The sequence below is a fragment of the Pleurodeles waltl genome, chromosome 3_1 (assembly GCF_031143425.1).
Source record: "Pleurodeles waltl isolate 20211129_DDA chromosome 3_1, aPleWal1.hap1.20221129, whole genome shotgun sequence".
Taxonomy (NCBI): Eukaryota; Metazoa; Chordata; class Amphibia; order Caudata; family Salamandridae; genus Pleurodeles; species Pleurodeles waltl.
The window spans coordinates 512233740-512259667 of NC_090440.1; the positions used below are offsets into that span (position 1 = coordinate 512233740).

At 45.5% G+C, this 25928-nt stretch overlaps 1 protein-coding gene across 2 annotated transcripts in view; it reads right to left on the minus strand.

Annotated features, from left to right (window-relative positions):
• LOC138284229 (protein FAM169B-like) overlaps positions 1 to 25928 on the minus strand; it is a 322775-nt gene that overhangs the window by 62819 nt on the left and 234028 nt on the right. For both annotated transcript variants that reach the window (XM_069222766.1, XM_069222767.1), the window contains exons 7-8: positions 4599 to 4781; positions 1544 to 1672 (exon numbers count right to left, since the gene is read on the minus strand). In XM_069222766.1, coding sequence (XP_069078867.1) covers positions 1544 to 1672; positions 4599 to 4781 — 312 coding nt within the window. The remainder of the gene's footprint in view (positions 1 to 1543; positions 1673 to 4598; positions 4782 to 25928) is intronic.

The following is a 25928-nucleotide window of genomic DNA, read 5'->3' on the forward strand; positions in this document are numbered from 1 at the left end:
CTGGCCTCTGGCTTTGCTGAGAAGTGCTCTCCAAGGGCTTGGATTGAGCTTACCTCCTGTTCCTGAAGTCTCAGGGTCAAAAAGACTTCCTCTCTTCAAAGAAACTTCTTGTGTGCCGAAAAACAATGCACAGCATGCCGGAAACGACGTACAGCCTGCCCTGTGACGAGAAAACCACTGCATCGCTGAACCAGAATGACGCAGCCCGACTCCCCGAGTGGAGATTGAGGCAGCGCCTGCGTTGCGACCGGAACTTCGACGCACAGCCATACCGAATCCACGCAGAGCTGAGCCAAAACAACGCAGCCTGACTTCCTAAATGAAGAATCGACGCAGCGCCTGCCATGCGACAGAAACTCAGACGCATCGCCCACTGGATCGACGCAGCGCCTGTGACTGCGTCCCGCACGCCGAGGATTTCCATGCATCGTCTCTGGACATCAAAAGAACCACGCATTGCAGTGAGGATCCAAAACTGCACTCCGGATATCAACAGAAAGCCCTTGCAACGTCGAAAGAAACGAAGAATCGCCTGTGCCGTTTCGGGATATCCGACGCACACCTTCCGTTTTCCATGCATCTCCTCCTCTGCAGTCTAAGTGCATGTAACTTTGACGCAAACCAAGTGCTTTGTGGACACAAGAGACAAGTGTTGATTTTTAAGACTTAAGACTCTTTTTAATCTTGCAAACGTGATATCTCAACTTGTGTTTATTGAATCTTGATTGTTTTGATCTTAATTTAACCAGATAAATATCTTATATTTTCTAAACCTGTGTGGTGTATTTTTGCGGTGTTTTCACTGTGTTATTGCATGATTTATTGCACAAATACTTTACACATTGCCTTCTAAGTTAAGCCTGACTGTTCAATGCCAAGCTACCAGAAGGTGGACACAGGATAATTTGGATTGTGTGTGACTTACCCTGACTAGGATTGTGGTCCCTACTTGGACAAGGGTGTATACATCTGCCAACAAGAGAACCCCATTTCTAACACCTAGTAACCAGCACGTTGGACTATGGGAACACCCTCTATGTCAGGATAACTTAGTAACTAACTAGAAGACAACAAATGATCCAGAACTCGGCAGTCAGATTCATCCTCAAACTCCCAGAGAGAAGTCACATCACACCAAACCTCATGGAGCTTCACTGGCTTTCGATACACAAATGTGGTAATTTCAAGCTCCTCACACACACATTAAATGCACTACACAACTTAGGCCCCACTTACTGAACAATTGCATCTCCTTCCACCAACCATTCAGACACTACCCCTCTACACGACTTCTACTCACACACATCACACGCAGAAACAGATCAGGAGAATGGGCGTTCTTTTACATGGTTCCTAAAGCATGGAACGGCCTACTACTACACATCCGAGCCTCCACCTCTCTTGAACTCCACAAGAAGCTGAAGACCTGGCACACACACCTGCTCAGCATCAGGATACACTTGTGGGTGATAGTGTGCTTTACAAATACACATTATAACAAAAAGAGCATCCAAAATCACAAATGACAATAGCTCGTACTCACGGACGGACATCCTCTGTCTCAGCTGGATCTGTAGCCAAATGTTCTCTCGCTGACTCCAGTCTCCTGGTGCCTCCACCTCCCACAGTCTATCCTGTTCTTCCGGATGAGACTGTAGAAACTTCTGGCAAACTGAAGAAGGAACAGTGAAGAACAATGGGCCTTATTGTGCTGTGTAACCAAGCTTTTTGGGGAAAGGATATAATGCAGATCAATCATCTACAAATGGTTTTGGGCATTCTGTTTCACAATAGACCTATGACCAACTCCTTTCCCATTGAGTGAAGAATAGCAGAAGCCATGGCAGAAGGTGAATCTCTTCCCAGGTTAGACTAGGAGCTACTCTTTCTTCCACTAGATGTGGACATCTGGCTGGGGTCTTTTCCCTGTGCAAACGACTTTAAATTATCCTATTTGTAGCTGCTAATATCTACCCTTGCCAGCTGTGAACTGCAATGCACTTGTTAAAACAGCATTGTTAACTAGGTGCCTTAGCTTAGTTACAAGCAGTATCAGGGTCTCTCTAACAGCTTGTGCTGTTCCCGAGTCTCCAGTGATGGACAGGCATTGAACTGTCTCCCTTTATCCGACTGGAACTTCCTTTTCCCAGTGCTTACAGTGGACACCCCTCCCATCTCCTATACTGATTAATCAGACCTTCTTGCCCTTAGCACTAGTTCAGTGGAACAGGTTTCAAATAGATATGTGAGAGTGAGAGTCAGCCCGCAACTATAAAAGTTCTTATCTGGGTCCATAATTCTATTCATATTCGCCTCTCCAGATACTGTGCACCTCGGTCCATCTGAAGATTGCTCTGCCCTGTTCTGGCAACCCATGCTGCCGAATTCATCACACTTAATACATGTTTGCAAACCCCCTGAAGTAAACACCTAATGACAATGTTCCGTACTCACACACCCTATAAAGAGTGGAGTAATGCCATAAATCCTTTACGGGTCCATTTGTATGCATAACACCTCTACTGTACATTTTTGGGAATAATACTGTCCCTGTATACATCCGTGATTAAATTAAGAACGTTTTCGTTTATGCTGCAAACTTTATTAAATAGAAGTACCTGAGGACGCGAAGGTCTGTTTTTGAATAAGGAATTTGTACGTATTTCAAAAACATTGTCATTGTGCAGAGCTCATCTTAAGGTTTCGCCGTCTGTGCGTAAACAATGGTAACTGCCACCAGAAAGTTTATAGTCTCATTTTAGTTGGCACTCACATATGCAAACACTAATATTCATTTTTAAAAATGCCCTTGCGCTAGTTTCTCTCATTTGCTGATCGTCATTTGTTTTTCGCATCTGCTAAATTCTACAGGAACATGGAAAGACACAGCATGGGCTAATTTCTGGCACTGGCGTCAGGTTCCAGGAGAGGTCAGTCTCGATTCGTGAGGCAGACAGACTGACCTCACTCCTTCACAGAACCACATCAGAATCTCGTCTGCGATGGAAATATATGAAAAGGCCTATCCCAGACAACCGAGAAGTGCTTGAGAGACCCTATTTATCTGTCAATTGACAACAAGAATATCACTCGTGCTATCTGCGCCAGTGCCCTACAGACGCCTACGGTCTTTCCGTCTAACCTCTGAAGAGGGATGTGAAATAGGGGTGCCCCAGCCCTCGGTGTTAAGTGCGTAATAGGACAAATATAGGTGTTCAAGGTCTACTGGTTTTTAAATTCCTTTGCAGAGGCGGTATACTTAAACTGATTTAAGTATGCGGATTGTCCTTAACCTACTTTGCCTTGTTCTAATCAGATGGGTATGGTCATATAATTGGTTCATTTTCTGGATATAATTTCTAATTACACAAGATGCGGAGGTGAGAAATGGGCAAACGAAAGAGAAAAACAATCGAAACAGCATGAAGCCATCAGATTTGAGAATACATTTTGTAAGAGGAACTTTCATTACACTATTAAAAAAAATACTGGTCGTAACATTTGGCCCAATATGTTCTTGTGTTCATCCATATGATAAAATCCTTGACTACTTCAGAACAAAAGGACTGAGGGAGGCGGGGGGTTCTACAGACACCCCGCACAGAGGAAACTGGACTACAAAAAAGTAGTAACAAGCAATAGCAATGGCATTAGTTTTGGCTGTAAAGGACTGTTGTATGCTAATGTGAAGCATTACAAGTAAATAGCATGGGAATTAATATGTATTTGTGTGGAAGCAAAGAACTGTAGAACATTATTGGTGGAGGTTAAAAGGTTAGGTGACGGTTGCACTGTCAAGCCAGAGCTAAACATCCATGTAGGTTAATGAATGCATTCCTCCCATCTGTGCTGCTAGCAGAGAAAAACACCATAAATTATCTAGTTAACTTCAACACTTTTACAGTAATACAGTACTACAATGTCATGTGTCTGTCCCTCAAGAGCTGTCAGCTGGATACACCAGCAAACTGATCATAGCCACGGGGAGGGCAAGCACTTTTTTGGGGAAGCACACAATTTCTGTCTAATGAAAACGTGCACCTGACTCCCAACATGTGGGGGGCACCAAAGACCCTTTCTAGTGATGTTTACATAAATGTCTGGCTGACCTGTCAAGCAAGACCACAAAAACGTCCTATTCAAAATTAGTATTAAGGAAGAGAGAAAATAAAAGGGAAAGTCAGAAGTCTAATCTAGGCAGTCCACTTAATCGAAGTTTCGTAAACATACTAATTATTGGCATCAGAAGAAAATACTTTGAAAATAAATCAGCTTCTCAAAGAACCGGGAGGTGCTGTCTGCTTGACCCACAACGACTGAGACTGCACCCGGACTGCCCAGTTTTCTAGTGTGATGTACCTGCTCTTTGGCGAAATGCGTTCTCCGAACTCTTAATTGATGAATGTAATAGTATCAAAGAATAATTTAAGTAGAACTTAGGTCACACAGAAACCTTTTCAGGCGGGCAGGAGGGAGTGCTTAACACAGTCTTCTGAACCACATGAGTTTGGCAGCTGTGTCCATTTTAATATCCACCTGTTTGTGTGCATTTTGAACCAGAGTGCTTTTCACTCCCAACACTGTATTGGCTCTCTTACCTCGAAACATGGCTGAAGAAAGTGGGTAACTGATTCCCAGGGCGTCGTAGGCTGAAAAACGCTGGCAGAAGTCCTGCAGCATCATCGTCATAAGGCCCCGTCTCCGGTGACTCCGCCTGACAAACGCAGTGTCCAGGACTGGCAGCAGGTAGCACTGGCTGGTACTGACATCACAGAGACAACCTGCAATAAAACAATGAAGAGTGGTAGCTCATTTTATATACTCTCCTTTTCCTGGCCCTCTGAGTATTATAAAAGTAAGTATATATGTTAACAAGAATTGCAAAATGTTAGACCTGGCATCCTTAAGGTGGTCTTACCTGAGACTTTTTGCCTTTCTCCTTTTGTTTTGCTGTTGTATCTTTTTGTTGGCCTTAGGACCCTGAGCACTTTACCACTGCTAACCAGTGCTAAAGTGCATGTGCTTCTCCCCTAAACAAGCATGTTTAATTTACTTCTAAGTCCCTTGTAAAGTGGTATACCATGTATCTAGGGAATGGAAATTAAGGGCCTTATTACGATCCTGGCGGTCCAATGACCGCCACATTACGACCCCAGCGGTAGCGCCACGGTTGGACTTCCAGCACCGCCACTTTTTGTCGCACAACGGTCCTAATCTGCCAGGGCAGCGCTACCCTGGGGATTACGACTCCCTTCTCTGCCAGCAGTTTCATCGAGGTAGCATCGCCATGAAATGGCTGGCGGAGACAAAGCGCAGGGTGCCCCAGGCGGGCACCGGCACTTGCCCATGCATTTGGCATGGGCAGTGCAGGGTCCCCTCTTACCAGCCCCGTCTCAATGTTCACTGTCTGCAAAGCAGACAGTGAACCCTGCAACAGGTGCTGCTACACCCTACGCACTACACCATTGCCGCTGGCTCTATTACAAGCCGGACACAATGCTGTAGGCCATTTCCCGCTGGGCAGCGAGTGGAAACTCTGGTTCCGTCCGCTGACCCCGCAGGAGACTCGTAATGGGCCCTCCGGGAAGCCAACCGCACTGGTGGTAACCAACCAGTCAGGAATTCAGCAGACGGGCTTTTCCATCTGCCGAAGTCATAATTAGGCCCTAATTGCTATTAGTGGGCCAGCACCACTGATTGTGCCACCCACTCAAGTACCCCTGTAAATATATTTCAGGCCTGCCACTGCACAGCCTGTGTGTGCAGTTTCACAGCCACCTAGACTTGGCACTTAAAACCTCTTGCTAAGACTTACACCCCCCTTTTCTTACATAGAAGTCACCCCTAAAGCAGGCTCTAGGGTAGCCAAAAGGGGAGGGTGCCATGTAAGTAAACGGCAGGCCATGTACCTTTTAGTTTTACATGTCCTGATAATGAAAAACTTCCAAGGTCGTTTTTCAGTACTGTGAGACCTGCTCTTCTCATAGGCCAGCATTGGGAATCCCTTGAAATTCTTTTAAGCTGTAATTCCTGATCAGAGATAAGCAGCTGCATCATGGTTAGTATCAGTGGAAAGGTAATGATAAATCCTCTTTACTGGTAAAGTTGGAATTATTATGGCTATTTTATAAATGCCACTTTTAGAAAGTGGGCATTTCTCTGCTCTCACTGCCCTGTGTGCCCACACCCTGTCTCCAATTCACGTCTGACCTGGGCTAGGTGATAGCTACACTTGGGCAGTCCCTCCAGACACCCATAACATAGGATTCTAAACTGCATCTGCATTCATCTGGGTCTTCCTGGGGAGGAGGTTGGGAAGGACTCACACTTACATCTCAAAGGGTAGCGACCAGGGCCCACACAAAGGGGCTAATTACCTACCACTGAAAGTCTGGAGATGGGGCTGGGCTGAAAGGGAGACGTGTGCACTTTAGAGAAACCTTTTGAAGTCATCCCCCACATCAAAGACACTATTTGGTATAAGTACTTGGTCACAGACCTCCCTAAAGTCAGTAAACTTCTGGACTCAAGAAAACCTCTGGAGTAAAGACTGCTGTGTGCCAGGATCGCCACTTCACCAGGATTGACTGTTCCCAAGAACTGCTGCTCTGCCTTGCTGTGCTGCCCTGCTGCCTGCTGATTGATGCCCTGCAAACCAGAAGCCAACAATTATCCCCAGAGTAAATCCAAGGGTTTGTTGACTTGCCTCCAGTTATACTAGAAGTCTCCGGGACATCAAAGATCTCCGAACGGCTTCCCTGCAACCTGCCGCCTGCTTTTGCCAAGGATAGCAGAGCGGCTTCCCTGCCTCCTGCTTTTGTCAAGGATCATAGAGCAGCTTCCCTGCAGTCTGTCGTCCGCTTTTCCCAAGGATTGCAGTGCGGCTTCACTGCAGTCCGCTTTTGCCAAGGAACACAGAGCGGCTTCCCTGCAGCCTGCCGCCCGCTTTTGCCAAGCATCGCAGAGAGTCTTTTCTGCAGCCTGTTGACCACTGCTTGCTTTTGCCAAGGATCGTAGAGCGGCTTCCCTACAGCCTGCTGCCCACTTTGCCAAGAATCGCAGAGTGGCTTCAGCTCGACCGGCTCCTGCAATATCTCCTTAACCCGCAGCTGCGGCAGTGATTTTCCTGGTGTCGCTGGTCCGCTAACGGCTCCCCCGCGGCCTTGACAGTTTTTCTTTCCACCACGCTGGGGAGAGACCCAATCGAGAATACAACACCCAGCCGCTCTATGGGAAAGAGCGCACCCAAACTATTAATCTAATTTACCTAAACAAAGCGCATTCACATTGCAGAATTCCCTGCATCTTTTTAAACCACATAACTAGCTAAAAGCAGTTTTGATAACTTTAAAAAGTGAAATATTTTAATTGGATTTTTGTCGCTTTGGTCTAATCTTTAATAGATAAAGATTGTCTATTTTCCGAACACTATGTGGAGTCTTTTTGTGGTTTCTCATTATGATTACTGTAGGTGTGTTGCACAAATATGTCACACATTGCCTTCTAAGTTAAGCCTGCCTGCTTTGCACCAAGCTACCAGAGGGTGAGCACGGTTCATTTAGGTTCTGAATTTGACTTACTCAGACTAGGATTATGGTCCCTATTTGGCCAGGGTTCATACCGCTGCCAACTAGAGACCCAATGTCTAACAAGAAAGTAGCCCTATGTTCAATCATAACTGGCACACTCTCATATGTGGAGATTATCTGAGTCCTGGGTTTTAACAAGAGCAGGCTAATGTCCTAAATTCGGAGGTCACGGCACAGAAAGTGCCCCAGGGTGCACAATGGGTGACTGCATCTGTTTCTTGAGCCCCTGCAGCAATTAGGTATTACAGAAGGGGTTGCAGAAACGTCCAATAATTTGTACCTGTGCAATTGCAAGAGGGTGTCCCCTGATTTACACGAGATGTGGCACCATGCAAATGAGGCAATGCCTTTATCTCTGCTCCCATGCACTATTACAGACTTGAGCACAGAAGCAAACAGGCTGATGGGTGCCACATATGAGTGGGCACCTAATCAGTGTGTCCCTTAGGTGATGCATGATTGTTTCCCTGACTTCCCATTGTTACCTATGCAGGCAAGATGGATGCGGTCACACACTTCATTTAACGGTGGAGGGATCCATGCCCCCTCCTCAATGTGCTGCTGCTCCCTCAGCATGAAAAGAAATACCATTATTTAGTGTTTTCAATGCTGCTTGCATTTACACTGGAGACAACATAGAACCAACCAAAGAGTTCCGTGGGTCTTCTTCATGTAACCCCATGAAGACATAGTCAAATAATACAATAAAGACTTTTTGGAAGCCAACAATGACTCCTTGCATTTATTCACTAAAAGGTTTTACATTATGTACATTAGTGCAGATGGCTCTCATTTTCGCCTTGTTTATTACACAATGGCAATCTCTTGATTTGTATCTCCTTTACATTCTAGAGTTACCCGTGTCTGCGATTCCTTGCCAAGACGAGTGTATGTGCAGATCTAGTCGCGCCCAGCACAGTGACCCGGAGGACGTCTGGACTTGTGCTTTCTATTGGTACAGCAGATGAGTCGACTGCTGGGGCTTTTTGTTGTAACAAACCCTAGCATGTGAAGGAGATACACAGATGTGAGGTGTTGTGCCAGACAGCACGTTTTGTCTTGAAGAGGCCCACACTATTATGGGGTGGTCTAAATGTCAATATCAATCAAGGAATTGTCAATGTGTAATTAACAACACAGAAATCAGGATTATTACTGCAGTGTACAAGCCTCAGAAATTGGTTGACAGCCCTGTTGATATATATATATATATATATATGTATATATATATATATATATATATATATATCTATGTATATATGTCATATTTTATTTTTCAATTCACTGCACCTTTGAGCGCTGCATTGTCTGCACTAAAGCAAATAAGGTAACACTGTTTGGTGAATAAAAAAATGAGTCATTATTGCTGACTTTTAGGAAGATTTATTGTATTATCTGATTAAATCTTCATTTGGTTACATAAATGAGACTCGTGGAACTCTTTGGTTGTTTCTATGTTGTACCCTGTTCCTACAAATGGGCTAATGTAGTGTTTGTACAGTGCTTTTGTCACTGCACTGGAGACAGCACATTTTGATGTAATATAGTGCAAAGTCCATGTTAACACCATTAAGGATGCGCCTGGCACAGAGAAGGTTAGTATGTTACTTTACATAATATAGCCCTAAGTACACTGAAAGCAAATGTAGGTGTTCTGAGAGAGTACATGTGGGTTTGCTCTTCCTCACAAGTCCCAAACCATAACTATATAACATACCACTATAAAATGTGACACTTCTACCGAGTTCTCTGGATCCAGGAACCTCACTTAAATTACAGAATTTAAACTTACATGAAATAGGCTATGTAGCACTCTGTTTTTATGGTAACAATAACAGGGAACCCTGATCGAAAAGGGCCAACACAGGCCTGTCTTACTTGCTCCAGTCACATTTCATAAAGGCCCACCAGCAGCATCCCATTGTTGTAGAGATAGCTTGGTTTCTTCAAACATGACAGTTGGAATCGAGCATCCGTCCTTGTAATCATTGGTAGCCAGATTAGCCCTATTTCACAGCATTTGTAAGGCTATATAGACAATCTTTACCTGTCTTTTGAGTTGCGGCACCTTTCCTTTCCCAGTGACATCCTCAGAGGCTCTCTCAACTTACCTAGGGTGCAGACAGGATCAAGTTAGTCTGTGCGGGACCAGCAATCGTATGTCCCCCAAGAGTCCACCAAAATAATAAGGCATTCCATGATCCATTCAGGGAAGGGGGCTGCAACACAGTGCCCGAATGCATACAATCTACTATAGACAGATTCAACAGCATAGAAGTGGGGTCCCTCCTGTGGACTGTCTCAGCCACTGGGGTTAATGGCCCTATATAGATGACACATCACACGTCACCCACTTAATGTCACACTGGAGCTAAGAGGATCCAAGGTACAAACACTTTTTGCAAGCATCATCCCACCACCACAACGTTGGGGAGGCGAGGCCAAATTTTTGCGGGGACTTTCTTATGTTTGTGATCCACAAAGCAGCATGCAATTAGGAAGAGGTACTATGCTGACAAATTATACAATTACAATGTTAAGCAGACTTACAAGGTGAACATGCTGGGCTGGATTAAGGATGAGACACATATATTCCAACAGGTTTCTCGGTTTTTGGGGACTTTGCTTGATGGAGATGAAGGTTAAGAGGCATTCCTGATCTATGTTTTTATGTTTGTATGTGGTATTTCTATAGCGCTAACATACCCAAAAGGCACTAAAGAGCTCAATAGGTTCAAAGACAAGCATAAGGTCAACAAGTGAGGTAGCTGATTTGCGAACAATTAACACATTCTGGTGAAGTTTTCTTGAAAGAGATTAATCTTGAACTCTTTCCTAAATTGGCGTAGTATGGGGGTGGTCCTAATGGATATAGGGATGTTGTTGCAGATCCTGGATGCTTAGATTGAAAGGCTTGTAGCCTTATTTTTTCTTTTTTTTACAATTCTTTATCTGCAATTTGATGGTGTTATGGCTGCAAGAGTGCAGAGAACCACCATGGGTGGTGAGTTTGTTTGTAAGATATGTGGGCGTGCTGATGGCTCTGTAAACGAAGCTGCTGGTTTTGAAGATGGTGTGGGCCATCGAGGGGAGCCAATGCTGTACCATCAGGATGGGGGTGATGTGCCCATATTTCTTCAGGCAATGGATGAGACATGCGTGGCACATCGGATGGTCCTAAGGGATACCCGCAGGGATTTTGAAAGCCATGGACCAGGTCCAACATCCATCTTTCCACCATCCAGATGCAAGAGTACGAGGGCTTGAAAACCAGTTCTGAAGTCGCTTCCTGGAAGAAACAGTTTAATTTTCTTTATCCCTGAAAGCTGCACCAAGCCATCTTTGCTTTTTTTGGCAATGTCTTCCTTTAGGGTAAGGCTGGTATCCAGGGTGAATCCAGGTGATTTACCGTTTGGTGAAGGTTGAGGTTCGAAGCTGTCAAGATTCATGCCACTGAACCAGGTTTATTCTGTTTCTTGTTTGTAGTTCTTGCTAAATAACATGAATTCTGTCTTGGCTGGGTTGCACTTCAGGTAGGTGCTGGAAATCCGGTCTGAAGCAGACGAGACATTTAAGTAGAGCTGTTTATCATGAGCATATTGTTGAATCTTTTATCTGTAAGGAGAGCACCAAGTGACTCCAAGTAGAGGTTCAAGATGACTTGATGAAACCACAGAACCCTAGGACCCCCGCAGGTGATTGGGATCTTTTGGGACCTGGAAGTACCCATGTGAACAAACTGGTGTAAGTTGGAAAAAAAGCCAGTGAAGGACAGTGCTGATAACTCTGATGAGTCTTTTAAAGTCAGACGCAATTCTGAAAACTTTATGATTAAAATACTGCATTTTTAGCAAGTTGAACAAAAAAATCAAATTCTATTTACAAAATTGTATACATATATATTTTTCCTTAGTGGGTACAAACATCAGGATGTTGCACGTTGATAATATCTGAACCCCTCTTCTCACTAAACAAACTTGCCTTAACGTAAGAGTTAGAAATGGGGTCTTTGGTTGACAGTCAGGTTACCCCCTGTTCAAGCAAGGACCCTCATTCTAGTCAGGGTAAAAGAGAACCACCCTCAGCTAACCCCTGCTTACCGCCTTGGTAGCTTGGCAGAGCAGTAGGCTTAACTTCAGAGGTGTAAAGTATTTGTACCAACACACACACTAACTCAATGAAACCACTACAAAATAACACAACACCAGTTTAGAAAAATAGGAAATATTTATTTAAACAAAACGAGACCAAAACGACAGAAATCCGACATATACAAGTCAAGTTATGAATTTTTAAAGATTAAACTCAAAAATAGCGCTTAGAAACACAAAATGCTTCAATGAGTTGTTACCACGTTGTTCCCAACAATCCGACACCAGCAGCGCCGGACACGGAGTCGCACAGTCCTCCAGGTACAGTACCTTTGGTGAAGAGTGAAAACAAGCCGATTCGCGAAGTCGGGGATCACGGCGTCTGTGCGAAACATTGAATCTGCGCACTTCGAGTGGCACCGGTCACGACGTGGTGCGACAACTTCCACGGAGTTGCGGACTTCAGCAGGGCTGCAGCGATGTCGGGCCTGCGAAGATCGTCGCTTTCCAGCGAAGATCACGGAGTCGGTTGCAGGCGGCGTCACCGGATTCAGCAGCTGTGTCGGTCCGAAGTCGTCCGAAGTCGATTTCCTTGAATTTTCACCAGCTTTCCTTCCAAGGGCCCAGGGACTGGATAGGGCACCACTTGTCAGAGCAGGAGTCTCTCCGGAGACTCCAGGTGCTGGTAGAGAGAAGCCTTTGCTGTCCCTGAGACTTCAAACAACAGGAGGCAAGCTCTAAATCAAGCCCTTGGAGATTTCTTCACAAGATGATAGGCACACAAAGTCCAGGCTTTGCCCTCTTACTCTGGCAGAAGCAGCAACTGCAGGATAATTCCACAAAGCACAGTCACAGGCAGGGCAGCTGTTTTTCCTCAGCTCTTCTCCAGGCAGAGGTTCTTCTTGTTTCCAGAAGTGTTCTAAAATCTGTGGTTTTGGGTGCCCCTCTTACACCCAATTTCTTCTTTGAAGTAGGCCTACTTCAAAGTAAAGTCTCTTTTGAATGTGAAATCCTGCCTTGCCCAGGCCAGGCCCCAGACACTCACTAGGGGGTTGGAGACTGCATTGTGTGAGGGCAGGCACAGCCCTTTCAGGTGTAAGTGACCACTACTCCCCTCCCTCCTAGCACAGATGGCTCATCTGGATATGCAGGCTACACCCCAACTCCCTTTGTGTCACTGTCTAGTGTGAGGTGCAACCAGCCCAACTATCAAACTGACCCAGACAGGGAATCCACAAACAACAGAGTCACAGAAATGGTACAAGCAAGAAAATGCTCACTTTCTAAAAGTGGCATTTTCAAACACACAATCTTAAAATCAACTTTACTAAAAGATGTATTTTTAAATTGTGAGCTCAGAGACCCCAAACTCCACATGTCCATCCGCTCCCAAAGGGAATCTACACTTTAATCAGATTTAAAGGTAGCCCCCATGTTGACCTATGAGAGGGACAGTGAAAAACAAGTTTTGAAATATTTCACTGTCAGGACATATGAAACACATTACTGTATGTCCTACCTTAACCATACACTGCACCCTGCCCTTGTGGTTACCTAGGGCCTACCTTAGGGGTGTCTGACATGTAAGAAAAGGGAAGGTTTATGCCTGGCAAGTGGGAACACTTGCCAAGTCGAATTTACAGGTAAAACTGCACACACAGACACTGCAATGGCAGGTCTGAGACATGATTACAGAGCTACTTATGTGGGTGGCACAGCCAGTGCTGCAGGTCCACTAGTAGCATTTGATTTACAGGCCCTGGCACCTCCAGTGCACTTTACTACGGACTTACTAGTAAATCAAATATGTCAATCATGGATAAGCAAATTACATACATATTTTGTAAAGGAGCACTTGCATTTTAGCACTGGTTAGCAGTGGTAAAGTGCCCAGAGTAACAAAACAGTAACAGAGTCCAGCACACATCAACAACCTGGGTAACAGAAGCAAAATGTTAAGGGAAACCACGCCAAGGATGAAAAGTCTAACAGTAAGGATTTTAAAATTATTAAACAATACACAAAAAATAAAATCCTAGTTTCCATATGTCCAAGTTAGAAAATCCTTACCCACAATCTGTTTCCTAGAATACTGGAAAAAGATATATAATTTGTCAGGGAAGAGCTAGTGGACAAATAGGAAGATATCCTTCACAGAAAAGGTGGTAAACACTCAGCACCAGCCTGCAGCTTAAAAAGAGGAAGAAATCAGAAACAGAAATGTACAATTTACTGTTCAGAAAAAGGGAGAACTTGTAGTGTGAAGGCAAGAAGCATGTTATGTATTGGGAAATAGCTCAAGAGATGGAGCAAATTCAGTAAAATGATTAGCACGTCAGGATAGGGGTGATTATTACAGTGTTTGTGCCAGACAAAAAGTTTGGCAATTATGCAGTGAAACATGCACGCGAAAGCTTTGATCGCTAGTGCAGTAAAAACATAAATGGCAGTACTGTCCATGCAGTGACAATACTACAATTTGGCTGGACCTACGATACAAGGAGTTGAAAGAAGTCGAAGGGCTGCAAACTGTGACACTGACACCGAGACAACGCAAGCACCAGTTGTGACAGACAGAGAAAGAAAGCATGCTTTCTTATGAATAACTGCATGTGCTGGTCAATGAGAGGTCCCTAGTAGTGCCTGACGTCAGTGCCACTTTCTCTCCTGTAACCAACCAGTGCGCTGGCGTCCTGCTCGGAAGAGTGGGACGGGAATTGACGTTCCGTGCCCATTCAGTCCCTGGCTCCTCTGCTGAAACGTTACCTCTTTGAATATTGTGTAATTGTCGGTGGCCGTTAAGAATAAATGAAAGCTCCAGACTAGGATGGGATCGTATTTCGATGGCTTTTGTTGCTCTCATTTTATGTCTCTTTGGCCCGTTTCCACCTTTCAGCCTCGGCTGTTATAGCTTTGTGTCTCTCCCTTTCTTCTCCCGGTTGCGTTTCCTATTTCTGCGGCAGTGTGGGGCGCGAGAGAGGCCCCCACTGGTGCATTATTCCACGTAGGCAGTGCTTTAAATGGGCCGGTACTCTCCGGTACTGAGTACCGGCACTTTTTTATTTTGAGAGGGAGAGTACCGGCATATCTCAGGAAAAACGTAATACTTTTAATTGGAGAGTACCGGCACTTCTCAGAAACAAGCAGGTACTCTATTGCAGAGTACCTGCACTTCTATTTTTCCATTTAAAGCACTGCCTGCAAGCCCTGGTGTCAAATTCACACCAGGGTAAGTCCTGACAAAAACATGTATTAGAATACTTTCCCAAAGACAAGGAGTTAGGCCTTCGCCCCCTCGTGTCGGGAAAAAAGACATGGCGCGGGCTGCAGGAGATAAGGGCGTGCAGCCACCACAAGACGGCCTTGTGGAGCAGCACTGACCTTGTGAACGTAGCCAAGAATCCAGCACACATGGGAAAGGCCGACAGACCCTGACAAGAATGTGACCAAGACAAAACTTGTAGTGCTTGGGCGGGCAGACAGTTCTGAATTCAACTTTGCTGGCATCAGTGCGGCCCTCGTCGCATCACAGACTAAACTTTGCGGCCCCTGAAACAATGTTTGTGAGTACCAATGGTCTAACCGAAGAACTCGCCTTTATGGGAAACTGATGGTAAATTCATCTAAACAATGTAGGTCTTTATTGAAATGTCTACAGAACGCCCAAATCGCCTTAGAGACCTTTCAGAATGCTCTGAGGCAACGTAACACGAAACAAGATCACAGACATTTTGTTAGAAATGGGGTCTCTGGTTGGCAAAGTATAGACCCTTGTCCAAGAAGGGACCACAATCCTAGTCAGGGTAAATCACACAATCCAAATTATCCTGTGCCCACCATCTTGTAGCTTGACACTGAGCAGTCAGGCTTAACTTAGAAGGCAATGTGTAAAGTATTTGTGCAATAAATCATGCAATAACACAGTGACAACACCAGAAAAATACACCACACAGATTTAGAAAAATATAAGATATTTATCTGATTAAATTAAGGTCAAACCAATCAAGATTTGATAAGCACATGTTGAAATATCACTTTTGCAATGATAAGAAGAGTTAAGTCTTATGTGCACAAAGTACATGGTTTACATCAAAATTACATGCACGGAGACCGCAGAGGAGGAGATGCGTGGAAAAAGGAAGTTGTGCATCAGATTTTCTGATGCGGTACAGACAATGCGTAGTTTCTTCCCATGCTGCAAGTGCTTTGTGTCGATTTCCAGTGCGCAGTCTTGGATTCTCACTGCTATGCTGGGTCTTTTGACGCCCAGGGACGATGCGTGGAATTCCTCGGTGTGCAGGACAAAGTTACAGGCGCTGCGTCGATCCGGTGGACGATGTGTCAGTTTCTGTCGCACTGCAGGCGCTGCGTAGATTCTTTACTCAGGAAGGTGGACTGCGCCGTTCCGGCTTGGCTGTGCATTGATCCGGTATGGCGGTGCGTCGAAGTTCCGATCCCAATGTAGCTGCTGCATTGATCTCCACTCGGGAAGCCGGGCTGCGTCGTTCCGGTTCGGCGATGCAGTGAAGTGATTTTCTCGTTGATGGGCAGGCTGTGTGTAGTTTCCGGCAGGCTGGACTTTCCTTGAAGAGAGGAGGTCTTTTTGGCACTGAGACTTCAGATACATGAGGCAAGCTCAATCCAAGCCCTTGGAGAGCACTTCTCAGCAAAGTCGGAGGCCATCAAGGCAGCAGTCCTTCACAGCAAAGCAGTCCAGGTGAGTCCTTTGGGCAGCCAGGCAGCTCTTCTTGACAGACAGGTTGCAGGATCTGGTCCAGAAGGGTCTAATTTGGTGGGGTCAGAGACCCAGTTTATATACCCCAAAATGCCTTCGAAGTGGGGGAGACTTCAAAGAGTGGTTTTGAAGTGCACAAGGTATCCTTTCAGTGCAGGTCTGTCTGCCAGGGTCCCCGTAGGGGGTTTGGCGGTCCATTGTGTGAGGGCAGGCCAGTAAACTTTGAAATGTAAGCGTCAGGCCCTACACCCTTCCAGCCCAGGAAGACCCATTCAGTATGCAGTTGAGTGCAGGTGTGACTGAGTATCCTGTGTTTGTGGTTGTCTGGGTGAAATGCACAAGGGAGCTTTCAACCAGCCCAACCGGTACGTGGATTGGAGACAGGCTGTAAGGCACAGATGGATTTTAAGTGCAGAGAAATGCTCACTTTCTAAAAGTGTCATTTTTAAAATAGTAATATAAAATGCAACCTCACCAATAAGCAGGATTTTATATTACTATTCCGGCCATACCAAACATGATTTACCGCTTTCTGATCAGAATCTACCACTCAAACAGTATACGAGGATAGCCCTAATGTTAGCCTATAAAAGGAGCAGACCTCACGGCAGGGGAAAAGGAATTTAGGGGTTTTCCACTACCAAGACATATAAAACGCACGCACAGGTATATGTCCTGCCTTTTACCTAGATAGCACCCTGCCCTATGGGTAGACATAGGATCTATGTTAGGGGTGACATATATAGAAAAAGGGGATTTTAAGGCTTGGCAAGTACTTTTAAATGCCAAGTCGAAGTAGCACTGAAACTACACACACAGGCCTTGCAATAGCACACCTGAGACATGATTGGGGCTACGTATGTGAGTGGCACAACCAGTGCTGCACACCCACTAGTAGCATTCAATCTACAGGCCCTGGGCACATGTAGTGCACTTTATTAGAGACTTACAAGTAGATCAAATATGCCAATAGGGTATGAACCGATGTTACCATGTTTAAGGGAGAGAGCATATGCACGTTAGCACTGATTAGCAGTAGTAAAGTGCACAGAGTCCTAAAACCAGCAACAACAGTGTCAGAAAAGTGGATGGAGGCAGGCAAAAAGTTGGGGGATAACCACCCTAAGGCTGTCAGGTCTAACACATATCAATGAAGGGTAATGGCTGAAGAGGCAGAGGAGGAGTGGGTGACAGAACCCCCAAACCGAGGTGGTCCCTGGACTCTGGTCACGGAATCCAAGAAAGTCACAATGTGATGAATGAGTACATAAATAACACAGAGACATGCACAGGAGGGGCGGGTGGTTCATCAACAGGGAGAACACCCACTTCTAGGAGAACAGGAAAAATGCACCAAATATATGAAATCTAGGATTGTGGGCAATGGTGCTTTGCTTTGGTAGGTTCCATAGCAGCTAACCAGGAAAGGTTTTGTCTCAGTTCAGATGATAGGCTCAACCCTTAATGGGTTTTCAGACTAAGGTTTCATTATCAATGCCTTTGTTCTTGGGCCAGCCCAGACACCAAATGCACTGGAGAATAAATATGATGTACACTGAGATATCAAGGTACACAAACACTAACTAGTTAACCAGTAAATAAAACATGCATTGGCAAAATCAATTAAAAATACATTTGTAAGTGTGCTAAAGTGCATTTCTACAAGTGGAAAGACCCCATAGGAAATGTGAGCTTTAAGCAAAGTAAGGGTGGGAAGGGTTTACGTGCAATGGAGGAGTGGGTAGGGGAGATTAAATACAAATAAATATGGGTTTGGGGAAACTGGATAAAGAAGGAAAAGCAGAGCAGCACACGAGGGACAGAGCAACAAAGGCACAGCCCTAAGGGTTCTCTGCACAGGTCACAATAGTAGGCACAGTTCTTCTTTGGCCTCCCACGGGTCCAGCAGTGTTCTGAAGAGAGGACTGGAGGTGCAACATCTATGCCCAGTGCCAGTATGTGGGTGGAAGAACCTCTTGGCTATTATACAACCTATTTGGGTAAAACTTTCTAGGGATGTCTCAACCCACTTTTGCAGCATGCCCTGTGTGTTTACTGTAAACTACCCCACCCCACAGTACCCTTCTATACTTAACATTCAAGTCGCCAGAATATTCTTTTACTGTGCAGAGCACATAATAATGAGTAAACCCTCCCTTGTGGTTCTGAAGGCAGCTCCTTTCCCACTGGGAGTGGTGCTGGATTGGCTAGCAGGACATAAGAGGGGGCAGGTCCAGGTGTGAGCTACATCTGCAGAGTAGGCATCCTTTGAAGTTAATTAAGTTACTGGGCACAGCCCAGATGTCTAGCCTGTCAGGGGAAGGTCAACTCCTCTCCTTTTGTCTCAGCTCTACGAGCCACTTCACACTCAATCAGGAGCCATTCAGTTGCTTGGTGACAATGAACGCTAGCAAAAAGGCTTAGGCAGGAAAGTGCAACTTTCTAAAAGTGTCCAATTTCAAAATAGTAATGTAAATCTGACCTGAACATTAGGTTGGATTTTAAATAAATATTTAAATGAGTCATTGAACTGAAGTTATATGGCACAATCGGAAGAGGTAAGGAGTACGCTTTTCTTTCTTCGTTATATTATTAGCAGCCAACAATAACTACAACGGACTCTATTTCCCATGACACCCATGGTAAGAAGTCACAGAATCACCCATAAAGAACTAACTAGCCGATCACTGGATCTTTCTTCCTTTGAGTGCAGATGGAGAGCCTCCTCATTATTCTTTTTTTGGCCTGTCAGATCCTATAAGAAGATGATCAAAGTGTATGAAACTGGAAACAAAGTCCATCCCTTGCTAACGTGTAAGTATCATACAGGGCATTATAATACACTCTCACCCAGAACAATATCATGAAATGCAATCGGATGAAGGATCCATACTTACTTCAACAATGACTACTACTCTCTTGAGGGGGAGGAGAAGGAATCCGGGTGGGTAAATCCACACCTCTCTGTCCTTTATAGAATTGAAACGTTGTCACATTAGCTAGGGAAGTTTTCATTCTGTGGCAGGACCGGAGGAGAGTTTTACGCTGGTTTATAGCTTATTCATGACCAACGAATAAAAAATAAAACCCCTGAAAGGTAGAATCAGATGGCCAGTCCGCAGCATTGAGGATGTCCTCCAGACGAGCTCAGAGGGAAAATGCCTTGGAGACCATAGATCCTGTGACAGAATGTGTCCCAAAAATTGTTGTCTGAATGTCTGCTTCCTACATAGTCCACTGGACCCATTGGGCAATCGTCAGAGACTGCTCTAAACGACTTGCGTAGAACAATGAGCAACTGTTGTTCTCCATGGGGGCATACATACTCCGTCATGGCCTTGATACATCTTACCACACAACGTTTGGGGGAATCTGGAAAAGAATGGTAATCAACCACTCAAATCAAATCTCTTTCTTCTAGAAATACGGAAGGAAACCCCTTCCAGGGTAAATACTCTACCTGTTAAACCCAGTGCTCTGACTTCCGATACACGTCGGCAAGAAATCAGGTAGATGAGTGAGACCAGTTTAGCCAAAGTGGCCTGCGTGATAGGAGTCCATTAGATGGTCGTGACTGAAGATCTTGTTAACATCCCACAGGGTCGAGTATCTGGGTTCCGGGGGAATGGAAAGGAGAATTCCCCGTAAAAGCTTTCACACCAAAGGATGTTCCCCTACTGGACGTTTGCCCACCTGAAAGTGGCCTGCCAAAATAGCTGGTCTAAAAGTGTTGATAGTTCTATATGCCAGGCCCTGGGATCCAAATGTCTTGTATTACACCAGCCCATCCATGTAGACAATGCTGATCGGTAGCGCTTTGTAGTGCTGTCTGCCCTTGCTTTGGAAAGGAGAGACGCATCCTTTCACGAAAGGCCTTGGACTTCCCATCGCCTCCTGTAATCCTCCATGACATAAGAGCCAGAGAATTCTCTAGAGCTAGAGGTTAGGGATTCCCCTCCGTATCTTGCACGAGATCCAGAAACAGGGGTAAAGGGATTGGAGAATCCCAAGAAAGTTCCAGAAGAACTGGAAACCAGGCTTGAGATCTCCACATTGGGGTCAGCAAGACGATGTCTGCCTTCTGTCATCTGGCCTGGGTTGAGAGCTGCATGATCATTGCGAATGGAGGGGACGCACAGCCGCGTTCCCGTAACCAATCTTGCAGGAAAGCATCTGTGGCTGTCGCCTGTAGATCTGTACGCCAGCTGAAGGACTTCGGGAGCCAACGATCCAGGCGGGAGGCATGAGATCCACCGAGAATGGACCCCATCTGTCCGAAATGAGTCAGAAGATCGATGGATGTAGACGCTACAGTCCCTGAGATGGCAATAATCCCAAAACTTGTGCACTAGGTCCGCTAAGTTCTTGGATCGGGTCCCTCCCAGGTGATGTATGTAGTGGACTACCACCATGTTGTCCATTTTGAGGAGGACACAACACTCTGTTCTTGCCTTGGTCCAGCAACGGACCGCAAAAGGACCCGCTAGGAGTTCGGGACAGTTTATGTGCATTGAAAGTTTGTGAGCGGACCAGCTTCGTCCGGTGGAGAATTCTTTACATCTTGCCCCCCCCATCCTCAGCCACTGGCATCAGACTCTCTGACCAGATCTGCAAGGAAGTCGAAGATCGCTCTGCTATTTCAGGACTCCTTGTGAGTCAGCCACCACTGGATCGCTTCTCGAGTGTCCTCTGATAAGGGGACCACCTGAGAATATGTCAGTCCTTTCCTTAGATGAGACACTTTCAATCATTGAAGGGCTCAATAGTGCAAAGGAACCTGAAAAATTGCCTGTATCAAGGAGGACAAGAGCCCCACCACCCTTGCTAGCTGCAGCAGGGAGATGGAAGGCCTAGTTTCCAATCAATGCAGTTTGTGTTTGATCTTGCCCATCTTCCTGGACGGGAGACTGAGGGTGGCCACCTATATTTAGTCCACAACAGAACCTAGAAACACCAGCGATTGAACAGGGACGAGGGTGGACTTCTGTTGACTGATGATGAAGCCTAGGGATTCCAGCAGGAAGACAGACATTTAGAAATGACACCAGAGTAGTCGAGGGCATTGGTCTATGAAAATAATGTTGTCTAGATAAACAATGAGCCAGATTACCCGCGCTCTGATGAACTCCACAAGGGGGGGCATCACCTTGGTGAAACACCAATGAGTGGAGGACAGACCGAAAGGAAGAGAGGTGAACTCGAAGGTCTTCCCCTTCCAGAGAAATTGAAGGAAAGAATGGTGGGAGAAAAGCCTGGGCCCGTGAGGTAGGTGTCCTTGAGGTCCAGGCACGCCAGCCAGTCATTGGAAAGGAGGAGATCCCTGAGTAAGTGAATGCCCTCTATTTTGAAATGCTGGTATACCACCCACTTGTTGAATTCTTTTAAATTGATCACCAGTCTCTGACCACCGTCTCTCTTTCCACAATGAAGATACTGCTTAGAAAACCCCTGGGGCGGGGAACGATCCACACAATGGCACCTTTGAGATGGTCAGCAACCTCTTTGTCCACCAGAGAGGTGTGTGCTGGGGAAAAAATAGAGGAATTGGGGCTTGTCCTGCAAAGTGGAGCCATAAAACTCTTTGTGGAACCCCTGCACCGTTTGGAGGACGCAAACTTCGGTAGTGAGAGACTGCCAATTGTGGAAGAAGAATTGCAGCCTTTGCCCCAGCCCCTGGCACAGTAGAATCTGAACTCTCACCTGAAATGGATCCCTGGGCAGGTACGCTACGTCATCCTTATCTCCTTATGCCCCTCGATGTCTAGGGTAACCACTTGTGGGGTGAAAACTGCCAAATCAGGAGGTGTCCTGATAGCAATCCTTCTTGAGATCCTTAGCTCTGGAGGAGGCTGTGCTGTTAGTGTGGCCGACCGAAAACCCAAGCCTTGAAATTGCGTTTTATAGACACCTGCGGCTTGTCGGGAGAATTGAAGGTCGGGACGAATTTCCCCCATTCCCTTATGAAGGGATCTCCGAACAAACCCCCCTCGGTCACTGGGCCTGCCTCCGTTGTGACTAAGTCCCCCAGTTTAGGGTTGATCTTGATGAGCAGCGAATGGCGTTGCTCCTTGGAGATGGCACAAGTGGCATTCTGCAGGAGAATGATAGCCCATTGAGCCCAACCCAAGAGGACATCTGGAGAAATTTGGTTTCCTGACGTTTTGGCATCCTCCGCCATGTCCAAGATTTTTGTAAGGGGCCCGTCAGGTCCACCAGCTTATCCAGGGAAGCCTGCCAGGACCTGTTGATTGCCTTCTTGGGGTCTCTCATGTATTTCCCCAAGAATGTGGCCATGCGCTCGTCGATGTCGAGAGTGAGCGCCACTTTGTTATCCAAAGAAGTGTGGGGACAATCCGCTCAGAGGCGATTATAGACTTCTTTTTCTAGTGGCTTGCAAAGCCGCCCGCAGCATAGGCCGCAACTTTTTCCGCAGCAAACGATTCAGAGGAACAGGGATGCAGGAGCCTTTCCAGATCAAGCATATCCAAGGACCCTTGGGCAGAATCCTCCACGACTTTTCCTAAGAGTGACTAGGAGAAGAGCACAAGCTTGCCTCCTGTTTGCCACCCAAACCCGTTGAAGAGTCGGGGTAATGAGATGGCAAGCCGGGTGACAAGGTTTCTGGGTTATGCGGCGCAACCGGAGGTTGAAGACCTGAGGAGCCTTGCTCCGCAGCATCCAAAGGTTCAGATTGCTCACAGGCTAAAAAGGTGCAATTTAATTTAGCAAAGGCTTCCAGATCAACGCCAGATACAGGGTCCCTTTTTCATTTTACCCGTGGTGGCGGCTGGATGGGGCCCCCAGGTGTATTAAGGGGACAAGCCCCAGGTCGACTACCCTCCCAGGGAGGGGTTTGAGCAGCCCTCAACGTACTGCAGTAGAGTCTTCTCCAGGGGGGCGATTACCAGGGACATTGCTTTGATACTAGAGATGTCCATAACCTCACAAAAACGGTCATCAATGAGGAGGTAAGTAGTGGTATCCTCCTCTTCATAGGAGTCTTCAAAATCACTCATGCTGTGAAATAATAATGACAGCAGTATTTGTGTCTGGGGAGTGGGGTGGGGCTTTGGGGATCGGGGCAGTTTAAGAGGGATATAAAAATGGGGTTTGCCCAGACAGTAATAGGGCCCAAGGGGCCAATTACAGGGTGCAGGCCACCACTCGCCCACAACAGTATTCAGGGCTGCTGGACTCGCCTGGGTTGGTGTTGACTGTTTCTAAGTAGCGCGTTGCAAGCGAAAGAAGTAAATACGGACCCATTAGGGCGTAGAGACTCCAGGCATATGAAGGCAAAATTAAGATGTAAATCCCGGCTGGCCGTGCTGACAGGAGTATTCAAAATTTACATGCTGGTGAGGATCAAAGAGACGCGCCAGGTGCGTTGTAGCAGCTCCCTCTAGTGGCTGGAGGCTGAGGCAGCAATGGCCCTACGTGCCGAATAGTGTCAGGAAAACACCTGACAGCAGCTGTGAAGGAGCAACGAGCACCCCGCAGTCTCACCACAAATATAATTTATCATGTTACCAGAAACCCCTAAACTCCACTAATCCCTAAATCATTACATAATCACCGAACGCAGTGGAGTGGGACCCTGTTCCACACCCAGCACTTCTTCTGATACTATCACCACGACTTCTACTTAGTCTCCATGAAGGTATATCCTTATTATGGATGAAAAGGCCTCACACACCTAATAGTGGCATGCTTCATCATTGGCCAGTCCAATCCGCTGAGTTAAGATGATACTAACTCGGCGGTCTCAACCATAACCCCAGAGGAAAACTAACTCCTTTTGGGACAGAGAGATCAGAATGAAGTCTATTCTGGTAAGCAGAGAACTAGTGCTGGAAAAAATTAAAACTGCCTCTGTGCCTATCCAAAGTTATTACTTTATTCGGGATGGTACATGGTAGGATTAAAAATAATTCAACTGTGTAATGCTGATCTTAGATGGATCTATGCCCCTTTTCAAATGCCAACATGCCTTCGTCAGGACATACTCATAGTCCAACCCTACTGTCCATTATGTTTGTTATCATACATGCAATGTGTTGAACAACAAATACCCTCCGCACACATATTAGTCAATAATTTTGCGAGTCATAAACAATCCCATCCCAGTAAGGATGCGTAAAAGACTGTAAAATTGAGATCCTTTTATTGACATTTCATATGGACCTTTGACAGTGGGCATGTGTTTCATCGCCAATGTGGTTTTCTCAAGGCTGCAAAAAGTACATGAGAAGATTACATTGCGATATAAAGATGATGACAGGGCTACTTACAATACAAGAAGCTCTTGTACATGCGTCAAAAGCTGATTGGCAGGAAAAAAGAAATGAAGTGTGTGCCTCCATGGCAAAAATCATCAATCCCATGCAGAAAAGAAGCAAATAACCGAGCCTGATGCTGGTCAGTCAAAAACTCTTCTACAACATCATGCATAAAATTGCAAAGTACATGCCTGACACCAAAGATACCATGTGAAAACAGCAGAGAAATAGTACCTAAGGTGAAAAGATGATAAAAAAAGATGATAAAAAGTAGTGACCAATCCCAACAAATACAATGAGCACCAAAGAAAAAGAATAAAGAGTAAAATAAAAAGGACTGAGGGACAACTCTATAAACAAGCATTGGCCTAGCCAATAGGTCTCGCCAATGGCTTTGTATTTTGTTGTTGTTGTATATTTGTTTTATTGCTATGTAGTATGTCTAAATGTTTTTGGTGTAATGGAGTGAAGGTTTATAAATTAGAGTAGAATGTAGTTGTATGGAGTTGAGTGGAATATAGTGGTGTAGAGTTGAGGTGAGTAGTATGTTGTGTTATGGAGTGGCATGGGGGCTATGTTGTTGTATAGTGGAAGGGCATAATGTCTAGTGGAGTAGATTGCTGGAGTGGAGTATATTTTGTAATGCAGTAGAGTATTGTTAAGAGTGGTGTATGGTATGGAGTAGGTTTGTGTGGTGTAAAGGGTGCTGTGTACGTTGTTTTAGAGTTTGTAGAGTAGAGTGTCTAAGAGTGGATTCCATTTGGAGTTCGGAGTGGTATAGAGGGGAGTGTTGTAAGAGAGTGTAATGATACAGAGTGGTGTAGAGTTTTGTGAATTTTAGTGGCTTTTATTCTAGTGGTGTGGCGTAGAGTGGAGGTTTAGGGTGGTTTCTTGTGTTGTAGAGTGGACTTAAGTGGTATGGAGTGGTATAGAGGGAGGTGAGTAGAGTGTATAGAGAGCTGTAGAGTTTGTTTAGCATATTGATCAAGATTGCATTTGAGTGTTTTGTTGGAGTATAGTTTAATGCCCTTTTTGGTTTTTATTATAGTGGTATGTTGTAGATTTATTTTTGTTGCCTGGAGGTAGGGTGTAGTGTTGTAGAGTAGAGTGTTGTAGAGTAGAGTGTTGTAGAGTGGTTTGGGGTGAACAAATTCCTGTATCCCCTGACTGTGGGTAGTTCATGGATACAGACATTTATTGCTCACCTTATCACTCTGGGTTCGAAAGAGCATTTCTT